The sequence below is a fragment of the Periophthalmus magnuspinnatus genome, chromosome 3, assembly GCF_009829125.3.
Source record: "Periophthalmus magnuspinnatus isolate fPerMag1 chromosome 3, fPerMag1.2.pri, whole genome shotgun sequence".
In the NCBI taxonomy this organism is placed as follows: domain Eukaryota; kingdom Metazoa; phylum Chordata; class Actinopteri; order Gobiiformes; family Gobiidae; genus Periophthalmus; species Periophthalmus magnuspinnatus.
In genome coordinates, this window is record NC_047128.1 from 2543287 (window position 1) to 2566552 (window position 23266).

Consider the following 23266-nt stretch of genomic DNA (forward strand, 5'->3'; position numbering starts at 1 on the left):
CAGCCAGAACCAGAAAACTACTGTTGTTTTTAGGCCGATTTCGCAGAGGAGTCCCGCCCACACGAGAGGGACTAAACTACCGCTGTTGACTTTTAGCTAACTGCTCTAATTTCCCTTCTTTGATAGCGACACGGAGCAGTTTGAGGGAGTTTTTTTTTGGTTTTATAATGTTGCTGCAGGTTGGGTCGGTCCTGTCCACTCCTGTGTCTCAGATTAGTGTGAGACGGAGTGACAGAGAGCAGTGGGCCAGAGGAGAGCTCCAGACGCTGCTGGAGACTTCTGCTGTTTACAAGAGTCCTGATTTAGCTTGGGACTGGTCGTTCATTATCTCTAAGTCAATAATGAGATCACATTTAGGACAGATTCAATACAAAACCATGGGAGGGAATGGGACAAAACAGTTCCCACAATTTCAAAGGCAGTGGACAGTTCAACCGCAGTGTTTTATCAATATTTGGTCAAAGAGTAACTTCCTGTATTACGCAAAACTGACCCGTGCGAGGTTTTAGTCACGTTATAATGTTGTTTCCTCATCAAAAACACACCCGGAGTTGTGTTTTGTTTCATTCACACATGTCTGAGTAACTCTTTGTTATTAGTCTGTTTACGTCTCCAAACCTCAAAATGCTCGGTTCCACCTTGTGATGTCATGAAGTGGTAGTTTTCAAGTTAACAGCTGATTTTACCTTTAGTTCAGTAGAGATCAGCAATTCCAGGGCTGAAATGATCCAAATGATTCTAGGGAAAATGTGGGGAGAGAGAGAGGAGAGAGGAGAAGATGGAGAGGGAGGAAAGAGGATGGAGAGAAGAAAGAGAGGAGAAGATAGAGAGAGAGGAGAGAGGATGGAGACAGAGGGGAGAGAGGAGAAGACAGAGACAGAGGAGAAAAGGTGGAGAGAGAGGAGAGAGGATGGAGAAAGGAGAGAGAGAGAGGATGGAGAGAGAGAGGAAAGAGAGGGGAGAGAGGATGGAGAGAGAGGAGAGAGGATGAGAGAGGAGGAAGAGGAGAGAGAGGATAGAGAGGGGATGGAGAGAGAGGAGAGACAATGGCGAGAGAAGAGAGGATGAGAGAGGATGGAGAGAGAGGGGAGAGAGGAGCGAGGATGGAGAGAGGAGAAGATGAGAGAGAGGAGAGGGGATGGAGAGAGGGGAGTAGGGATGAGAGAGAGGAGAGAGGATGAGAGAGAGGATGGAGAGGGGATGGAGAGAGAGGAGAGATGATGGAGTGAGGAGAGAGAGAGAGAGGAGAGAGGCTGGAGAGAGAGAGGATGGAGAGAGAGGAGAGAGGATGAGAGAGAGAAGAGAGGATGAGAGAGGGGAGAGAGAAGATGGAGAGAGAGGATGGAGATAGAGAGGAGAGAGAGTTTAAAAACACAGTGGAACACTTCCTGTTTTACCACATGATGACATCACAAGGTGGAACAGAGTGTTTTCTGCTTGAGAGAAGAACTCAGCTTCAATATGCAGCTCCAAATCCGTTTGTATTGAGGAAAAAACATTATAACATAGATCAGAAAACAGCGTAACGGGTCCTTTAAGACTATATCCTACTTTGTTGTATTTCCTGAAGATTGCGGATTCCAAACCAGTTCCATCCAGTCATTGATATTGTACGGACACATCATAAGCCACAGTTCTGTCCCAGGGCTGATGTGGCTCTGGAAGTTTACTTTACAGCACATTACTAGCATGCTAATGTTTGTTAATTGCTCAGTGGTTCTCAGACTTTTCATACCAAGGACTGCCGAGATAATATTTGGCTTTCCGAGCACCGCCAGGTTTAAAATGCAGATGTTATCTTGTCTAAATGAGGTTTAAACATGGACTGAACTGAGACTAAACCAGGTCTAAAGTGAGACTAAATTAAAATAGTTCTAAATAATAATTAAAGGTTCATGTTACATTGTTTTCTCATCTATGTTATAATGTTGTTTCCTCATCACAAACAGACCTGGAGTTGTGTTTTGTTTCATTCGCACATGTTTAACACACAAACGCTGCAGGCTGTCTTCTTCTTTTTAACAGAAAACACTCTATTCCACCTTGTGATGTCATCATGTGGTAATACAGGAAGTGCTTCACTGTGTTTTTAAACTCCATACACCTTCACTAAAATCATTTGGATGATTTGGATGATTTCAACCCTGCATTTGCCAATCTCTACTGAGCTAAAAGTTCTGTTAACTTCAAAACTACCCCTCTATGACATCACAAGGTGTAACAGAGCATTTTCAGCTTTGGAAATGAGGACAGACTAATAATGAAAAGTTACTCAAACATGTGTGAATGAAACAAAACACGACTCCAGGTCTGTTTTTGAGGAGGTAACAGCATTATCAAGAATCCATTTTCACCCAAATCAGCACAAAAACATTATCAACTCATGTCTATATGAAACAAACAGTCAAACAGCAGAGGGCGCCATGTACCATCAGTTGTGCATACTCCACAGTTTGAGAAACACTGTCTGTGATTTAGCTTGTCTACAGATTTGCACAGTCCAACAGTTTAAACCGTGACACTGCACAAAAACCCGTGTGCATCGACATTTAAAAGACATTTGGCTGAAGTCTACAGTTAAAGATGGACATGGGCTGACATGTCGCTGATGCGGTAGTCATGGGCACGTATTGATTCGCGCTCTGAACTGTTTCACCTCTGTCAAACTCTTTCTATCTGCAATCAGCCCCGTACCCCTGGAGGACCGCGGGGCTAAACTTATTCCATATTTGTTTACTTTCACTAACTTATTTTTGAATGTTTCACGGTCTTGCGTCACAGATTGATAAAGTTGGAGATGACGGAGCGTAAACAGCTGTGCAACTTTCGAAATACTGATTTGATTACGCTGCAGATAGTACTGTCTAGATACGTTAAACTGACTTGATTTAAGAACGTTTTATCTTGGTTTGAGTCGATTTCGCTTCTACCAAATGGAACAAGACTTTTGAAACTTAAAATACATCTCAAGGTCACGTTTTTGTAAAGCGCTTTTCCACCTTCAAGGCACTTAAAGCACTTTATGTCAAGGAACCACTCACCCATTCATGTGCACAAATACTGAGGGCGAGGTGGGTTAAGTGTCTTGCCCAAGGACACAAAAACAGCATTCATCTGTGGGAGCTGGAATCGCACCGCCGACCTTCTGTGGACATCAGTGGACAAAAGTTCTACCAGCTGCACTACTTATTCTGTTGTTAAATACTTTTACTTGTCAAATTGAATCCACTCAAAAAAAGTAAACCACAAAAGTACTTTTAACTTACCTAGATGTTACTTTTTGCATCCCTGTTTTCCTATTATTTTATTTTAAACAGAACAAGTGAAGCGGAACTAAACTTTATTTTTTCTGGTCAATTTTTTATTCAAGTATTGATCTCATCTGCAACTACACAGGTTACAGTCCAGTTACAATTTTTCCCCCTTTTTCAACAATATACACAGAAGAGAAAAAATGTAATAATAATAATAATAATAATAATAATATAAAAAGAAAAAAATATGAAAGTAATCCTGTCCAGGTTTGAATTTCTTCCTATACAGAAAAAAAAAAAAAAAAAAAAAAAGAACTGAGCGTACTCATTTTGTGCATCTTTCACAACTATACAGTTTGACAGAAGCAACACAAAAACATAACACATTCAGATTTGGATTTTGGTTAGTAAGTTGCACCAGCAGGAAATATTTTTGGCTCTTGCTTCATGCATTCGAGCAGAATTAAACTTTTTTTTGTTTTGTTATTTCTTTAAATCAATTGTGTGGAGCAGTTTGGGAATAGTTTTGTTTATAAAATGAACAAACAAAGAGGGTGAATATCTCATGTTGAAGCTTCTCTGCAGTTCAATACCTGTAAAATATTGTAACTTAAAGTCTCATTGTAAAGCAGTTGAAGATGACGTAAGCTGCAGCTGGCGGAAAACTACATGGTTTGGCGCCCTCTTCAGGTCAGAACAAACAAATGCATTTTTAAAAGTTGTACTTAATCACTTTTCATATTTGAACAAGGTAAAAACTACACATAAACATTTTTGTAATTATTTTAGTTTTAATTAATGTATTTTCAAATTTTAAAATGTAAAAAATATAAAAAATAAACATTACTTTGAACCAATACTTAAAATAAAAATGTAGGCCTATTGTTGCTGGTATGATAATTCTGCTTTACATATGAAAGTATGTAAATATTAATAACACAATTACACATGATGGAACGATAATTTACATTTAATTAACATAGAGAGGAGTTTAACAGTTTAGAAAAAAAAAAAAAAATGTATACAAAAACATTATGGTCCTGGTGAGAGGTGTTTACAGAGGTTAAAACAGGCTAATTCAATGTGAATAGACTCTGTGCACAGTAGCACACTAGCTAGCTCGCTATGTCTCAAAGCTAACAGTCACTTTTATTAAAATCTGAAAACGAACAACCTATTAAAAATCAAATTACTTAAAGTAAAGACTACACAATTATTTGTATATCTTCAGTTAGTGGTGTTGTTTTAATGTTTATTATGCCTCAAAACTAGCATTAGCGTTAGCATTGACATAAACATGTCCCTTTCTAAACACAGAAGTGTCTCTGGTGAAGTATTTATTTTATTTGTGTAGCATAAAACATATTGTCAGTGAGATCCCCCTACATCTCTCTGTCCACTGTTTGATCTTTATATATTTATTAATTTAACACCATGGGGCAAAATCTCATAGAGATAAAACTGGACAGGAAGTAGTGACGCTAACAATGAGGCTGGGTGCTTTGTATGTATGTATGTATCTTATTATTTGTATTTTCTATGTGCAAATATTATATAAAAATACCATATTATCAATAAAAATGTCTCGTATAAGGCAAAGTTTCAGAATGTTTCAGAGTCTCCAGTCTCTCATGTTTCTGCCTCTTCACAAACACCACAGTCCACAGTGCTTTTTAAAGGAGCACTATGTAACTTTTCTGGTGGGTATACACCGCTTACTTGTCGCCATGGTGATGTTATTTTTTTCTACCTGGAATGCTCCACAGTATGGCATTAAACGTATACATCTGGCTTTGATTCATTTAATAATTATTACTAAAACTATACCTTGATAAACATACATGTCCACAGAGCTGCTGCATAAAGATAGATAAGTTTAATGCCATAATGTGGAATTTTCCAGGCCAAATGATAAGATCTCCATTGTGACAAGCAGGTGAGAGCTCCATCAAAAAAGTTACACAGTGCACCTTTAAAGGGTCCATATAACGCTATTTTCATATTTATGTTGTTTCCTCATCACAAACCTGGAGTTGTGTTTTGTTTCATTCACACATTTAGCCCATAAAACCTGCACATTTAGGCTGAGTTATTCTCTCAAACGGAAAACACTCTGTTCCACCTTGTGATGTCATCATGTGGTAATACAGGAAGTGCTCCACTGTGTTTTTAAACTCCAGAAACAATCACTCAAATCATTTGCTAATTTCAGCTCTGGAGTTGACAGTCTCGACTGAACTGAAGGTAAAAAAGCTGTTACCTTGAAAACTACCACTTCATGACATCACAAAATGGAACAGAGCATTTTGAGCTTTAGAGACATAGACAGGCTAATAATAAAGTGTGTGAATGAAACAAAACACAACTCCAGGTGCGTTGTTGAGGAGGTAACAGTATTATAACATGGCTTAACGCTCACAAGAATAAGTTTTGCATAATACGAGACCTTTAAGTACCTCAGGTTGCCTGAGTTACGGCTCTGTTTCGGGGCAAGAAGCTCACGGTTAGGGGGACCTGCTCCACGGGCTGCTGGGACAGGTCGTTAGTCTGGGGCAGGAGGTCCAGAGTGAGCCCCTCGTGTGGACAGATAGAGTACTGCGACAGGAGCGTCACCAGGACCGACTTCATCATCACCATGGCAACGTGTTTCCCCACACAGGAGCGCGGTCCCGAGCCGAAGGGTTGGAAGTATCGGCGAGGGGTCTGAGGGAAACAGAACATGTTTAATAAGAAAAAGAACAGTAGAGAATTTCGTTGGTTCGTTATTAGCTGATTTGACAGGGACAATGTGCAAAAATATTAAAGAGGCTTTACACCAGATTATAGCTGAAGCTTGTTTCCATCTGTCGTCCCTGAGCAGGTGAGAAATACAATATAAAATGTAAGCAATATAATCAATACACACTCACACACTACAAATGACCAATTATTACACAATAAAATTTTACAGTAAAACCTCACTAAGACTATATTACCAATTATCATTATTAATGCTCACACTGCTGATTCTCTAATAATTTCTTAACATTAAATGAAAAGTTTTTCATGTCAGAGGAAAGTTTCAGACTTTGTGGCATTTTGAATGTTTAGGAATTCAAATGTATTTCATTGGACAAAAATAATATAATTTCAAAATAAACATAGGAAAAAAAAACAGGACTGAAGAGAGGAAAATTATAATCTTAAAAAAAAACAAAAAAGAAGAAGAGGAAATACATTTTGTTGATTTTTGGCCTAAACAAATACTGTATATCAAAAAGAACTCATCGTGGGCTTTAAGTGACATAATTATTGTCATATATATTATAATTTTAACACTGTATGATGATTGTTATATAAAATATACAATATCAACTGATAGTAAAATAATTAATAAGAATTTAATTATGTATAAATGTTATTAATACATTTTTGTAAAGGAAATTAAAAATGTCTCAACAACAAAACGATAGAATTGGCACTAAACAAAGATTTTTTTCTCTTAACATATGTATATGTGCACTTATGTGTCTCTATATGTGTAGATGCATGTATTCGTATGTATATGCGTGTATGTGTATATATGTACATGTGTGTGCGCATGTATATATATATATATATATATATATATGTGTGTGTGTGTGTGTGTGTGTGTGTACATTGTGTATGTCTATATATGTATATATATTTTATTGTCATTTTAATTTTTGTTTCCTTTCTCTTTTGTTTCTATATTTGTATTATTATTAATATGTGTATGTATGTATTTATTTTTTATTGTGAAAACCATGAAAATAAACAGCTAATTTAGACTACACATTTTATTAAAACACAGTTAAGATTGTTATATCTAAAATTGCAGTTTGGCAGTTTTTTAGGTTTCAGATTTTACTTCCTGCTTCAAAATCATGACATCATACTTGGGAATTGCTGTGTTTCAGATGACATCACAGTGTTCAATCGGCCAATATCAATTAACACAGGGGGGGCAGCTAACATTTACATAGTTAAAATGCAAAACTATGTTGTAATACAGTGAGTTCTTGGGTTTAGTCCGTGATTGAAAATACCAAGTCTAACATTTGTGCACCTTTTGGATATTTCATAGTACAGTGTTATTAATAGGGAAAACTGGCTCTTGAATCATCGCTCCTCCCCCCATCTGAGAGTATGACATCATCTGAAAACTGCCAACTGTTACCTAGCAACCATTCTGTAAAATGTGCCAAAACTCATCTAATGTCCATAGATCTCACATCTTGTTTCTTATTTCTTGTGTAAATTGTGCTGAACTTTCGCACAGAATTCTCCCAGTGTGATGTCATCAACGTGGGACACTCTAAAATAGAACTCTCCACTACCTGTAACTTTAAACATGTGTTTTTTTTCTTTTTTCACTTTGCTTTTTTGATCAGTGTAAAACTATAATTTACATTTACAACCGACATCATCCCAGCAAAAGAAGTCAAAATTCGAGAATCATCCAAACCTGATATCTGCACTTTAAAAGGAGAGATTGTGTAAATTCCCTGCACCACTCACACTAAGATGCATTACTTACATTTTTCTCAAAGTTGTCCAGGTTAAATTCATGGGGGTGTTTAAAGAACTCTGTCCGGTGCATGCGTCCCGTGTTCACGATGATGTTTGTCCCTTTCGGCACGTTGTAGCCGTCAATGACATCATCAGCCAGCGCCCGCCTCATGGAGAAGTCCACAACGGGGTGATATCTCAGGCACTCGTTTATGAAGCTCTCCATCACCTGCATCTTGGGCAGGTCTGAGTTCTGCAGCTGCCTCTCACCTGGAGGAGACAATGTGTAAAGTTAATATTTATGCCCACAGGAAACCCACTCAAAATAACAGGTTTAAATTCTGTCTCGTAAAATCACAAATTGGCTTGTAATGACTAAAAACGAGCCCATGAGTCAAATATGTTCTTACCTATGACAGTATCTACTTCCTGCAGCAGCCGCAGCTCCACTAGGGGGTGCTGTTTGAGAAGCAGCAGCATAAAGAACAGGCTGATGGAGAGAGTGTCTGGAGCCGCAATGACCATCTCCAAAACACACTGTCTCACATTATCAGCAGACAGCTCCCCGTGGTTCTACAAACACACAACACACACACACATACAATACCACTTTATAACAAAAAACACCTTTGCTTTAATGATGTCTTATTCTGTAAAACACTTTGAATTAATCTGATCTGGAGTTGTCTTTTGTTTCATTCACACAAACACACAAACCCTTAAGAAGAAAACACTCTGTTCCACCTCGTGATGTCATGTGGTAATACAGGAAGTGCTCATTTCAACCCAGGAATTTCTCCAAAACAAAAGGTAAAAAGTAGATGCTAACAAAGGAACTACAGCTTCATGACATCACAAGGTGGAACAGAGCATTTTGAGCTTTCGAGATGAAGATAGATTAACAATGCAGGGTTACTCAAACATGTGTGAATGAAACAAAACACAATTCCAGGTCTGTTTTTGAGGAGGAAACAACATAACATGGCTTAAAGCTCACAAGAAAACACTCTGTTCCACCTTGTGATGTCATCATGTGGTAATACAGGAAGTGCTCCATTGTATTTTTAAACTACATACACCTTCACTAGAATCATTTTGTCTGTAGTCTGTACTGAGCAAAGGGTAAAAGGAGCTGTTAACTTGAAAACTACCACTTCATGACATCACAAGGTGGAACAGAGCGTTTTGAGCTTTGGAGACGCAGACAGACTAATAATAAAAGAATACTCAAAAAGTTGTGAAGGAAATAAAACACAAGGTCTGTTGTTGAGGAGGTAACAACATTATAACATGGCTTAAAGCTACAAGAGTCAAGTTTGTGAACACTTGTTTATCTTGTTTTTTTTTTTTTTATATTACACATGCAGTTGAATACATGCACGCTATATGCCTTTTTATAAGATAAGATAAGATAAGATATGCCTTTATTAGTCCCACAGTGGGTAAATTCCAGTATTGCACCGCACAGTTAAAGAACAGAAGGAAAATGGTACATGCAATAAAACAATAAAACAATATAATAGATAAATAGCTTAAAATAATACAAATAAAATAGACTTAAAAATAACCCAAAAGACTAATATAACATCTCTGTAAAGTGACTTGAGTATTGCACATAGGTGTGGATGAATGACACATGTTCTGTATTAACAGTGTTCATTGTACAGTCTGACAGCAGCAGGAAGGAAACACCTGAAACCTCCTTCACACAGCGAAGGTGAATCAGTCACTGAAGCTGCTCTCCAGGGCAGACAGAGCGTCCTGCAGGGGGTGAGACTCATGGCCCAGCATAGAAATGACCTTAATGCCACACTATGTAACATTTCATGCTGTACACTGAATCAGAAAAGTGTGACTCTGAAGTGCTGTATGTTTGCAAGTTTTCTCCCCAACACCCAATGTCGATGAAACCTTCTGCACCGACAAAGGCGCCTATTAAGGTTTGAACTTTGAGAGAGTTTAAACAGAGAAATGTGAGAAAATGTTAATGCCTGTGTGAGAAAAGTGTATAAAGTGTGTGGTGAGGGGTTTTACAGACAAAAACATTTAGAATAATTGTAAAAAATAAAGCTGATACTTCGCGGATTTCTCCCATTGCGGTTTATTTTTAGAACGTAACCCCCGCGATAAATGAGGGACCACTGTATAAATGTGTCGTGTGTCTGACCTGTGCAAAGATGAGGTCTGCAGTGAAGTTGATATGGTCCAGTTTATCCGCCTGCTCCATGGCTCGGCGCTTCAGTTGGACCAGCTCCTCGATGGCGTCCTGCAGCTCCTGACTGAAAACACAAAATACACAATGAGAAAATGTGCTTGTCTATGATCATTTATAATCAGGGCCGGCCCAGCCTATAAGCAGAATAAGCAACGTCTTAGTGCCCCACGGCCACTAGAGGGCCCCCAAGAGAGGGAGAGAGGTGTAAAGAGAGAGACAAGGAGGGAGGGAGGGGGGAGAGGGAGAGAGGTAGAGAGGTGTAAAGAGAGAGACAAGGAGGGAGGGAGGGGGGAGACGGAGAACTAAAATGTATTTGTTAGTGAAGTTACGTTAAGTTTATCTAAAGTTCGGGACAATGTATGAAGAGCCCAGAGGAAGATTGTTTAGGAGAAAGAGACTTTTCTGAGAGGACTCGAAATATGTCACCATTTTACATCAGTGGACCTGCAGATAAAACAATGAGACTGGACATGTATAATTCTGCAGACAGGACACATCAGAGCGGCAGAGGACAGCAGGTGAGCCCTTTATTACTTATTACTTAGGCTGTTTTTGGTTGTGGCTCGTCCTTTTGTCTCCAAACCATCAGATGATGTGAATGTTGCTAAATCAGGTCTGCGCCTGTGTCAGATTAACAACACTGATTATGGCAGAAACCTCTGTTCATCTGCTGGACAAAAGAACGACCTGTGAACGACTCCTGGATGTGTTCATACAGGGATGCACCGATACCCTTTTTGTAAAGTGAGTACGAGTACTTAATTTTGAGTATTCGCCGATACCGAGTAAAGATGCCGATACCAGACATCATTTTTACTGCTGTTTGATTATAGTAGCAAATCTAATTCAGCCGCTGTAACAGTGACTGTTGTGTTACTTTTACCAGGGCCACACTTTCACCCATGTGGACATACTGTACGTCTTTAAAAGCTCCGAACCCGCTCTGTTCAGTCGCTGAATGTGTTGGCGATTATAATAAGTTTCAGGACAAGCAAATAATCGCCAGTGCCACTTAGCAACGTTAGCATGCTACTATAGTAAACACACGCACTGCTGATAGGCTCTGTGAGCTATAAAAACCTTTAGAGTCCAAAATGTTTGCGTATTTCACATGACAGTCACATATGATTACAGCTGTGTTTAATGTGCATCTTTAGGGACAGACCTCACTGCTCAAATGAGAGATGAGTCAAACAAGAGGCACAGCTACAGTGGTATCGACTCTTGGTATCGGCGGCCCTTTGACGAGTACGAGTACTGGCAACCGATACTGGTATCAGTATCTGTGCATCCCTACTCATTAATATGCGGATTTAGGCGAAATCTGGCATCTAAAACCTGATAATAAACATAAGAATGTGATCCTAAAATCCTCCCTTATTTACTGCTCAGTCCTTCCAAATGATCTGATGATTATAAATCTGATAGATAGATAGATAGATAGATAGATAGATAGATAGATAGATAGATAGATAGATAGATAGATAGATAGATAGATAGATAGATAGATAGATAGATAGATAGATAGATAGATAGATAGATCTGATGTTATGTCCAGGCTGTTTCTCTTAACTTGCATCACTACTTTGTATTTCTTGAGTAATATTATTTTGAAATAAGTGTACCCTTGCTTAAGTACAACGTTTGGCTACTCTATCCAATTCTGCATTTTATGACATAAATGAGAAATGTATAAGCCCACTTTAGTGGAACACATTAAAATGCACTAGAATTCTAAAATTTCTCTGACAGACCCCCCTTCCTTGGACGTTTTCATACTGTTACACTTGTGGTTATTGCTGTTGTGAGCATCTGGAATTTTCAGTATTTTAACATCTTGTTGTGTTGATGTCTTAATTTTGTCAAATTTGAATCTGTGGCACTGAAGTGGAGAGGGCCCCTTAAAGGCTAGGGCCGGCTCTGCTTATAATAATATAAAACGTAAACGTTTTCTAAGACACTCACGCTGCAGACTTGTGCTTCTTGTGGATCCAGTCCAGTCTGAAGTAAATGTCGGGTTTGATCAGCACTGTCTGCCACGTCTCGAAATACTTGTGGATTTTCTGTAGCAGCTCCTTCTCTGCAAAACAAATGCATATGATGGATTAGGCCTTAATAATTGGAACAAAAGCACTCATACTGTACTGTAGTAATGCACTGAACATTTTAAATTAGGTATAATTCATGTTTTAGGTGGAGTGTGGTTTGTATGGAGGAGGATGGAAACACATTTAAAGGTGCACTATATATCTTTTCTGTTGGAACATCTGCAACTTCCTTGTCTCTAGATGGAGATATTATTGCTTTGCCATCCATTAAACTCATCTATTTCCAAAACAAACAAAAAAATGATTTTAAATGTCATAACCTTGACCTATCTGGGCCCCCAGATGTGAGGTAGATGTGTTCAAGTCAAATATAGCGTTTACTGACTTATTTTTAATTCCAAAAAACATGATGTACCATTTATTTACGTTATAACTTGGTGTTTGGTTCCCAAGACGATTATCCAATCAAAGAGCAGAATAAGCTTGTGATTTGGGTTGCCAATTCCAACGCTATTTTCCAGTTTAAGCCTAAAATTCCTGCAGCCAATTATGAATCAGCGCTAGTGCCGCCTCTGCAGCTCAGTGAGAGAAGTCTGTAGGTTTTTTTGACAAAATGAAACACATAAATCATTTACCATTGACAGGTACATCCAGGAACAGTCTGTTGGAGATGTCGACCACAATCCCGCGCAGCAGACACATGATGTCCACTTGCCCCAGCGGAGCCTGAGGGTCAGAGGTCACGACTTTTAGCTCATCCAGGTGAGTCTGAGTGGACGAGACACAGATGTCCACCGTGTGCTGCACACCAGGGCCGGTCAGGGCTGTGAATAACCAACATTATTAATGAGAGGCTAATAGTTCAGTTAATACGGGGCATTCTTTAAAGGTGCAATATATAACTTTTGCTTGCCTTGCTTGTTTCCATGGAAATATTATTGCTTTGTGCATTACAGTGTTACATAAAACTATCTGTCCTGTTTTTATTCCCTAAAAATGCATTGAAAAACATGTATTCTTATTGTGAGCAGGGATCAGACCTGTGCTTGGCCTGGTGGAGTCACCTTCTTTCCTCCATGGAGATACACAAGTTTAATGCCATACTGCGGAACATTACAAAGTAAGTTGATTTAACATCCTTTACTTTTGTTTATATTGAAACGCCTCTGAAGCAGCCTGTTCTAATGAGCGGGAGACACAGTGCAGCACCAATGAGCCACTCTCCAGAGACTTAAACTTGAGCTACTGCTACTGTACATGTGATTTTTAAAAATATTGTAAAGATGTGACAGCAGATGGAGCACAGTATTTTGCATGAGATTTTTGGACAAATATTTCCTCCTATTGTCCATACCTCCACAACCGCAGACAAACAGTCCTCAATTCAGTTTTCTGCAGCAAGAGACTGGAACCGGCTACAGCTAACTTTAAAACATAGTTCGTTTTTACCTCTGTCGACTTTTAAAAGTATTTTACAGGATCAGCGCACATGCTTTTAACACTTACATCTTTAATTTGCAGATGTGTCACTGTCTGATGTTCTGACTCACTGTTTCACGTTATGATCTAAGTGGAAACAAGGAGGTCTTTTCAATTGACTTACCTGTCCTTGAAAGCATGATTTTTGTTTTGTTTTATTACTTTACTCTTAATCCTTGTTGAATACTGTGCGTCTTAAGCACTGACCTTAATTTGTTTCTCAGTAAGAATACAACACATACTTATTTTAAGACGTGTACACTGGAACGTGCTACGAGAATACATCTTTTCAAGGACTGTAAGAATCATTTAGTGACGTATTCTACCTTCCTGTAAACAGTTATCGGCCTATCCATTTATGACCTTGTTCAGACAGTATGTGAATAGGACCAGCCTTCTATAGATACCTTTACGTAGTACCTTTCTTGGGGTATAAGTAATGGAAAAACTCCTTGTGAAATGTAACTCACACACATGTGCCTCCTGTTTGTATCGACACTCCTCTGATATCAGATCAAACTTCTTTCATCTCTCTACCTGGTCTGCACGTTCTTCACAATTAGTCCTATTTCAAATGCAGCTCTTTACATTCACACAAACGCACGACTACACCAACTTGAGATGTGTGGTTTAGAGCCATTTTATCGCAGACTTTGTGAATTCAAGCGTATCATTCGATTGCACTGAAACCCAAACAGTTCAAGGTTTTGCGATAAGAGCCAGTCTCATCGTTAAAGGTTACACACAGAATACAGCTCCACATATATACTGTAGAATAAATATGTTTTTTTTATAAGGCAAAAACTCCGTAATGAGCAAAGAGTTTCATTTAACAACTTGGGAAAATTGTCCTATTGTAATTTTTCTAACAAGCTTTGCAATTGCGATTATAATTGTGATTTATGTTTTAATAATATGAGCCTGTTCAAAATTCACATTTTAATTGAGTCCAGAGGAACTGATTAAAAAAAAACAGAAAAACGAACTGACAAATTAATCTAAGAATCACATTTCAGAACATGTTTGTACAGATTTAAACTATAGGACAGTTTTTATGCAGAATAAACCCCATGGAGGCACAAGGAGGGCATCTGACACTCGGGCATGTTTGTGCATATGCAAGCTACAGGGTTAAGAGCTTTTTATGCAGAATGAGACCCCATGGAGACACAGGGAGGGCATCTGACGCACGAGAACATTTCAGAACATATTTGTGCATATGTAAACTACAGGGTTTAGATGTTTTCATGCAGAATAACAATAAAAACAAAAATCCTCTTAAATATTTCTCACAGTTATAAGTCAAACATGTGGGCTTTATTGTTCCATAGACGACTATTGTGTTCCTCCTCTCTGCTTTTCTAAACTAGAAGCTATTACCTGACAGATTAAAAGGCACACTGTGTAACTTTTATGACCAAGGGTACGCCATTTGCTCGTAACCATGGAGATACGGCTGCATATTTGTTTCATTTTGGGTATTTTTATTGGTGAAAAATACCTTCAGAAGCACACATTCTTTCAGAACATATTTGTACAGATCTAAACCACAGGGTCAAATGTTTTTAGACCAAATAAGACTAAGGAGATTTTGTTGTTTGTGAAGGATATGATGCTACTTCAAAGTGACAGCCTTTGCCTTTCACTAATTCAGATTTTGATTTTGATGTTGATTAATCTTACGGCCATAGTGTGCACCGCAAAACAAAACAAAACAAAACAAAACAAGATAAAAAGCTGTGTGTACCTTTGCTGAAATAACCCCGTATCTTCTTCCAGAGATCCACGTTGTTGTTAAAAATAATTCCTCTCTCGTGCATCCCGAGGCAGCTCAGCCCGAGTCGGCTCCCAAAACGAGACGTGTAGTTTGAACTCCGAAGAACGTGACGAACAGCGGACGATCTGGAGAGAAAAACATACAGGGAAACTTAAGGTACTTCAGGAAGGAAGGTAAGGAAGTAAAAGTAGTGAAGTACTGTGCTTACTTCACTACATTTGAGAGCAGTGTCTGTACTTTCTACTCCACTACATTTTGAACCTGCTGAAAAGGCTGAGGGTTTATTTTTAAGACGATCATAATTTACGCAAACTAAAATATACAAATAAAAAACGCTAAAAAACCCCTATCAATTCAGTTGTTTCTATTGAACAAAATTCAGCACAGATCTTTATCAAAATCACCACATTTGAAGCCTTAGAAAACCTCAAAATCTGCGTGAAATACTTTTACTCTTTAAGTACATTTTTAAAGGAGTACAGGTAAGTAACATAATTGCGTACTTCTTCCACTTCCCTGCACAATATGTCGTAATTAAAATCAAAATCAACTATTTAAATGAACAAAATATCCAGTATTTTTGGGCAAAAGTAGTGTTGCGGTTGCAGAAGTGGGAGTGTAGCCATAAATTGTACTCAAGTAAGAGTAGAGTTACTTCAAAATTAGAGATGCACCGCTCCAGCTTGTTCTGTTTCGATACTTTGGCTTTAAATATCTGCCTGTACCTGATATCGACTGGTACTGGGGCAGAGACTGAACATAAACTAAAAGATTTATTTCCTTTAAACACAAACAGCATAAGGTAAAAGTAAACTGTAACTGTTATGTATCATTTAAAGTAGCTACAGCTTTGAGAACATGTTTAGTTTAAGATTATGAGACGTTTTGGGCCAACTTTGACCTATATGTCGTCTTATTGCAATGGTTTATAGATCAAAATGGGATATCGACTGAACGGATACCTTGAAATTGATGTCAGATACGTGAAAAATTCAGAATAATAAAGTACAAGTACAGAGTAGTGAGCTCCTGCCGTTACACGTCTGCTCTGAGAAAACACAGAGGCTCACACACTTTAATCAACTTTATGGACTCATTTAGTTGCCTTATGTATATGTATATTTCTTTTTGGTATCTTGTTGTTGTTGTTTTTTTTTTACTTTTTAACTCTTTTTTTAAATAAAGAATAAATAAATAGTGATCCAAGAAAAGAGCAAAAAGTATTTGGTAAAACTACTCAAATAACAGTAATTTAAAGAAGAACTGCTGGGACGTAACATTTGATTTATAATTTGAAGTTATTAAAAGGACAAAATATGAACTAATGCACAAAAAAGTAGTTTTTAAAGGACAAAAAGGCAAAAAACTAAATCATCTGACACACACGTTCAAATCATTTTATATTGTCAACGTCTTTTTGTCTTTTTTATATTTTGTTCTTTTTTTAACTATGGGCCAAATTATATTTGTGTCTGAAATAAAGATAAAAAAAATAAAATAAATAAATAATGGTCTAAGAAATTACTTAAGAAAGAGAAAAAAATAGGTAAAACAACTACTCAAGTAAGAGTAATTTGAAAAGTAACTGTAGGGACGTATCATCTGATTATTGAAAGGACAAAATATGAAATAATGCACAAAATCTGGTGTTTTTAAAAGGGAAAAAATGTAAAAACTCAATCATATCTGACACAAATGAATAATTTCATATCATCAACATAAACCTCAAGCCACTGACACACAGTGGGAAGAGGAACTACAACTTTTATTCGAGGAAGAGTACTGTTACTTTAATGCAAATATTACTCAAGTACGAATAAAAGTACAATTTATTTTAAAAGTTACTGAAGTGCCCATGTTTAGCATAGACCTAAACATGTTCTGAAATGCATGTGATTGTTGTATTAGTTTATCATCTCGTGGAGTTATTTACAAGCTCGACTCTGAAGAAAACCCTACTTTTTTAAACATGTATCACAATTCTAATCCCATTCAATTTTTTCCTCCCAAACACTCGTTAGATCATGAATTCACATCTTGATTTGAGGTCGTCCCCACCTGCTCAGGACCAGGGTCTCCTCTCCATTAATCCAGACTCGCACCATGTCTCCATACTTTAGGTTGTAGTAGTTACTGGCCGTGCCGATACCGGTCCAAATGAATCTGAGGTATGTCAGGAACGGCCCCAAACCCAGGAGGAACAAGGGACCTGGAAAAAGAGAAAAATGGTTTAGTGCCACCTCTGGTCAACTGTGTGTACTACAAGTGAACACATGAGAAAAGCAGTAACAATGTCAGTAACAAAACTATAGCTTCCATGGCGATAGATATGTTTAAAGTCCCACTGTGAAACATTATAGACAAAGTAACAACGTATCCATGGAGATTGGCATGTTTAATGGTCTACAGTGGGATATTCTAGAAAAAAAAAAAAACTTTAGAGACGAGCACGTGGCATTCATGGGGCTTTGTGAGGATCTCTCCCCAGTCAACAGATATAATATTTAGTTGCTATGACTACGGAGGACGGTTGGCATAGCTTGAAACCCATGTACTGTGTAACCCCTCTCCAGAAAAGTTACACAGTGCATCTTTACAGTTGTTTTTTTAATATGTAAATACATAGGCCTACATAAATAAAAATAACTACCTGTATTTTAATCCATGCCTCCTACATTTCTCAACTGCATAATATAAATACATCTTAAGGCAAGACACTCCAGTCAAAACTCTTTTTTTTTTTTTTTTTTTTTTTTTTTTTGTCAGTTTGGTCTCTTAGCAACAAGCTTTCATGTGGAAACAACATAATGATCCACTCTGCACTGAAATAAGTTTAATAAATAATTTAACCCACTTACAGCTATACAGTTACAGTATATCATTGTAATTTCAAAGGCTGTTTTCCCAAAATGCATTTCTCCAGCCCTTACAGTAGCACCGACACACACCACACTTTACAGTCTTGAACTTAACAAGATTTTGATAAAAACATACAGATTTTTTTTTTTTTTTTTTTTTAAATATCTAACTCCAAACCTGATTTATTCAAGTTTTAACAGAAAAAATGAGACAAAATTTGAATTTTTTTGGGCAGACTTTCGGTCAGATTTAGTTTACTCAAATGCTAAATTTTTTTATTTAATTTTTTTGATCTAATCTGTCAACAAAATGAAGCGAGGCATTTAAATCAGACTATTTACATGTTTCTCATGTATGAATATCCTAATTATGGTCAGTTTTGGCAACTTTCTCACATAAAACAGGTATTTTTAAAGAAAAACATGACATGATGAAAAACAGAATACATATTTTTCATCCATTCATGTGACTAAAATGCAGAAGATGTTTCAAATTAATATCTCTAAATTTAAGATTTTTTTCCTATTCACCTGCAACGTCTTGCCTTGATTAACAAATATTATAATTACTACAAAGTAAAAGCACAGTCTGCACCTGGCACAGATGACTTCCTCTTCTTTTCACTGTGACTCCAGGCGACCAGCAGCACGCACACCAGCACAGCGAGGGTCCTGGTTGCCACGGAGACTCTCGGAGACAGCAACCCCGTGGCATTGTGGGATGTGTAGTCTGTCATGACGTTTCCCTGGCCCATATTTGTCATCATGCTTCCTAGATACTGAGGTTAGTGCTGGGAGAGGCCGGGGAAAGGGTGCAGCGGCGGCGGAGAGCGGGGTTTTATAGGCTCCGGCGCCGGGTCGAAGGCAGGTCAGGGTAGAGACACAAGTCACAACACTCACACGCTAACAAAAACAAAATGGCGACCTTGAGCGATGGATTTGTGCCATAGCCTTGAGATCACAGTACAGTTTCAAATGTTATTATTGAAAATGCATCTGCCAAGTAAAATAAAAAGTTTGCCCTTTGATCCTAAAGAAAAAAGTCTTTGTACTGTATCCTACACCTGCAGAGGGACTAACACAACAAACATAGAGGAACAACTGGCACTTTAAGTAACTGCTGCAATTTTACTTCTATTTGACTATTTTATTGTTGCTTTATTACTTGTTTTATTAGTCTGTTGAACACTGAATAATCTGTACTTTTGAATTCTTGCACCGATCTGTACTGTATTGTTTTTACATTGTACGTGTTAATTGTTGTTTTAATTGCTGTTTAACTGTTATATTAGTTGTTGTCTTAGGAGTACAGATGGAAAGTAGCATTATGCTAAATCTGGTGCAGCCATCTTTTAATGTAAGTGCACATTGTCCATTAAATAAAATAAAGTAAAGTAAAGGCTCTGTGCACAATGGTAGCGGCTTGTTGGCCTGACCATTTCTGGTGCAATGCAATCTTCATGAGATTTGTGCCTAATGTTACAGCCTTAAGTTCTTGTCATTGTTTGTATTTGTCTATTATGTTTCGTGTGTATTGCTGAATCTGTCCCTTTTCTCCTTGAAATCCTGGCTGTGTGAGCCCTTGTTGCTGTTTGGAGGACTATCTCCCAACGTGGCTAATCCTGTGGCTCACCTGCAGCTGCCGCTCCCTACTTGAGAAGATTCAGCTCACCTGTTCAGGGCTGCTGGACTGTGACTAGTATGCCATTCGAAGCACGCTTCGATGTACCGTTCGAAGTGCCATTCAAAGTACTCGCCCGACTAAAGGTACTGAGTACCGTGTAGCCGCTTTCTTGCCGAAATAGGACACCGTGCATACTTCAACCGCTGTCTGTGCGCTTGTGGAGAATTTGGCCCTGGTGAGTAAGTGCCTAATCTCAGGTGGATAAATTCCGCTGTCTGCTCATTGCTCTTTAAAGACAAATATTAAACATTATGACAGCTACACTAATATAAAAGTGTAAGGAATAATTTCGCTCACCGTTTGGTCAGTTACACAGCGATTGTTGTAAACCCAAATGAACAGGACTTCACTGAGGAGTTTCATGTCACACTGTTGTAGGTGACGTAAACCAATACTTACATTTGAACGTGTATTGCGTAGTGTACTCCATTTTCATCTCTTGTTTTGTGTAGGGGCGGAGTGAGTGAAGTGTGCTCGGATGCATAGAAACGCAGGGCACATTGAAATGACAGTTGGCAGCACTTGTTGCGCCAGAAGTTGCATAAGCCCTTAAATGCACCGTTCGAATGGTGGATTTAAGGGCACGGCCTACGTCACTAATTTGGAAGTGACTCTATTTTGAGACATTCTACTCTCGGTACCGACTGTGTTTGTCAAGATTTTGTTATGTTGTTGTAAAGTGAGTTTCTTAGTTAACCATAGCCTGTTTCTTTTGTTTAAACCTTGTAAGTTAGCTTCTGTTTAAATGTTTTAGATCCCTTTTGTTTAGTTTACCTTCTACAACCCTGTTCATAACTCCTTACTTTTCATCTTGTTTTTTTGTTACTTCCCTAAACGAGCTGGGTCATAACACCCAGTTGTGTTAACATCAATAAATCCTGATCAGACAGCGAACAGGGAGCTGTGGGTGGCTTAAGGGTCAGGGGTCAGAGGTCAGAGGTAAGGGGGTTAGGATCAGACAGTGGACATGGAGCTGCGGGTGGAGATCACTGACAACATATTAAACACTTTACAAATGTGAGGAAAACTTCACCAGGGGACAGGTATGTCTTTGTGTGTCAATGCTAATGCTAATGCTGACTTTTATTAGAATGTCAAATAATGTAATATAAAAACTCAAGTTTATTTGTTGTAAGGGTGACCCAATTATTTTCACGTGATGTTATTTAAATATTTATTTAGCATTAGCATAAACATTGCAACTCCCTGTTCACTGTCTGATCCGTCGGGATTTAGTGGGATTCTTATGTTACCTGGTGCGTTTGTGAATGACCTGGCTCTTTTGAACAGTTCCTTAACATGAACGTGAACCAGATCTCATTCTTTAAAAGAACCAAATCTTTTTCTTTTCAGTTTTTATGCATTTTTATCCTGATCAACAGCGAACAGAAGCAGAGCGGATGACTGAGAGATTTTTGAGGAAAAAAATATTGGGCATCATAATAAATGTATTATTATTATTATTATTATTGTAGTGCAACATTTTATTTAGATATTCATAATTCCAAAGGGTAATCTCATTCCACCTCTCAGTTTGAACCATTTTAAACACAGCTTAGTTTGCAGTTCTCACACTGGCTTCTGTCATAGTAAAAAAAAAAAAAGGGGGGGGGCGGTGTCCAAAAGATTCAGATCCCACAAAGGAGCTGAAAGTCCCATCACTATCTGGTGCTAGTATCACAGTGTTTATGGCCGAGGTGAATTCGCAGCCCCAGACTCCAGCGGGGCCTTGAACACTTCAGATTTCACTGAAAAGGGTACTATTTACCCAGTGCAGGGAGGGGCCCTTCCCAAAGTCTGTAATGGACATTTTTCATTGATGGTTTCTACTCAGGGCCCAGAATTCAATGCTACAGCCCTGCTAACATACATGACCATTCACACAGCTCTAAACTACCATTGGAACTAGACTTTCTCTTTAAATCTAAGATGAGAAAACATCTGCTCAGACTACACTGTACTATACATTTGCAATTTGCTATAAAGGTTAAAGTACACTTTACAATATTGTCCCCGTAGGAAAGTTTATCCCCTGCATTTGACCCATCCTTCAATGCCACTGGGGCACTTGACCAGAGCAGTGACCAAAGACTATTTAAAGAAGTGGACTAAGTCAGTGTAACATCACACATAGTGTTCTACTGTAGTCAAATAAAGCTTATCGAGGCCAGAAGTTATAGGGGAGAATTTTAAGTTGAGTTCCATATTTCGAACTCTGACCGCGAGTATCATAGCAACCAAAGAGCCAATCTGGAACGAGGGGCACCGCCCGTTCCCACCCGTATCACTGGTTTAGCAGGGAGCGGGCACTTAGCAACGCTGTCAATCAAACCTGTTGCTAACGCTAGCGGGATCGACCTCGGGGAAAGAAGGCGCCTGATTTGTCTGTTTATTAATGTTCATATCTTGATTTACGCACACAATAGCGAAATAAAAACACCAGCATCATGTAGAGCGGGTTAATATGAACATTTTAAGACCAAAATGACAAGTCAAGAGAGAGGGACGACAGTTTTTCAATGTAAAGTGAATTGGAATTGGAGCATTTTAGCTATGTCCATTTATACATACAGTTTGAGCTAGACTTGGTCAGAACTACCTTAGCTGGAGGATTTGACCTATTGTGCGTGTTATTGCGTGTTCTGGGTTGGTGGGGGAAACCGGACGGCCCGGAGTAAACCCACCCACTCAGACACTGGAAGAACATGCAAACTCCACACAGAAAGGCCTTGGAACCTTCTCGTCATGAGGTGAAACTGTTAGCCACGTTGCCGCCATTCAAATCGCAATTAGAATTAGTTAAATCATAAAATAAGGGGTTTTCGCACAATCTAAAAATCACACGTCGTTTCATGTTTTCGTCCCTTTGTCCCAGTCGTCCAGCTCACATAAAGACCTCCTCAGTGCGTCTCACGTCCCACACCAGACAGAGGAATGCGGCTGGAGTGAATGAGCGACTGTGACTGCACCATAACACAGGCTTGTATGACGCCCGATGACCCCCTGATAGCACGGAGAAAGCCCCTTCTCACAGGACCCTCGGTGAGTAATGCGCAGAATCTACACAGTTTATGGGAATATATGTTAATGTAACCCTGAGCTGATGTCAACCGCAGTGCTGTGCTAAAACGATGGTATTTGTGACTGTAAATGCAAGACAGAAAAGTGTTTTGTTCACTTTGTCACCGCAGATCCTTAAAAGAAATGACAACTATTTGTTTATATCAATTCTTCAGTCAGTTTTGTCATTGTATTAGTTCAAACCTGTGTAAACTCAAAGATCTTCAAGCTACAGCAGAATAAACGTGACTTTTAAAATAATCATCACTTTATTTGATACAGTTTTTAGGTTTATATGAGCTGTGATGGTGATATGGGTGTGAGGCTAACTGGAGGCACTGCTCTGTCTGAGGCTCTGTTAGACTTTAATCTGAGTTTT

The 23266-nt window shown here is 38.4% G+C and overlaps 1 protein-coding gene across 1 annotated transcript; it reads right to left on the reverse strand.

Moving 5' to 3' along the window:
• Window positions 1–5711: 5711 nt before the first annotated feature.
• Window positions 5712–18898, reverse strand: LOC117389403 (aromatase). Its single transcript, XM_033987079.2, has 9 exons — window positions 18739–18898; window positions 17344–17494; window positions 15256–15410; window positions 12665–12853; window positions 11947–12061; window positions 9934–10045; window positions 8177–8339; window positions 7795–8036; window positions 5712–5957 (listed from the first exon to the last, which is right to left on the reverse strand). The coding sequence occupies exons 1-9, from the start codon at window positions 18896–18898 to the stop codon at window positions 5712–5714; spliced, it is 1533 nt and encodes a 510-aa protein (XP_033842970.1).
• Between the last annotated feature and the right edge of the window lie 4368 nt (window positions 18899–23266).

Bases quoted from the DNA above. Each gene is read 5' to 3' on its own strand.
- LOC117389403 (XM_033987079.2), bottom strand. From the start codon at position 18,898: ATGGGCCAGGGAAACGTCATGACAGACTACACATCCCACAATGCCACG. The intron at 8,037-8,176 runs GTAAGAACATAT...TGTCTCCTCCAG, and splicing joins GGAAGTAGATACTGTCATAG to GTGAGAGGCAGCTGCAGAAC. The intron at 5,958-7,794 runs GTAAGTAATGCA...TGTTTCCCTCAG, and splicing joins TGGACAACTTTGAGAAAAAT to ACCCCTCGCCGATACTTCCA.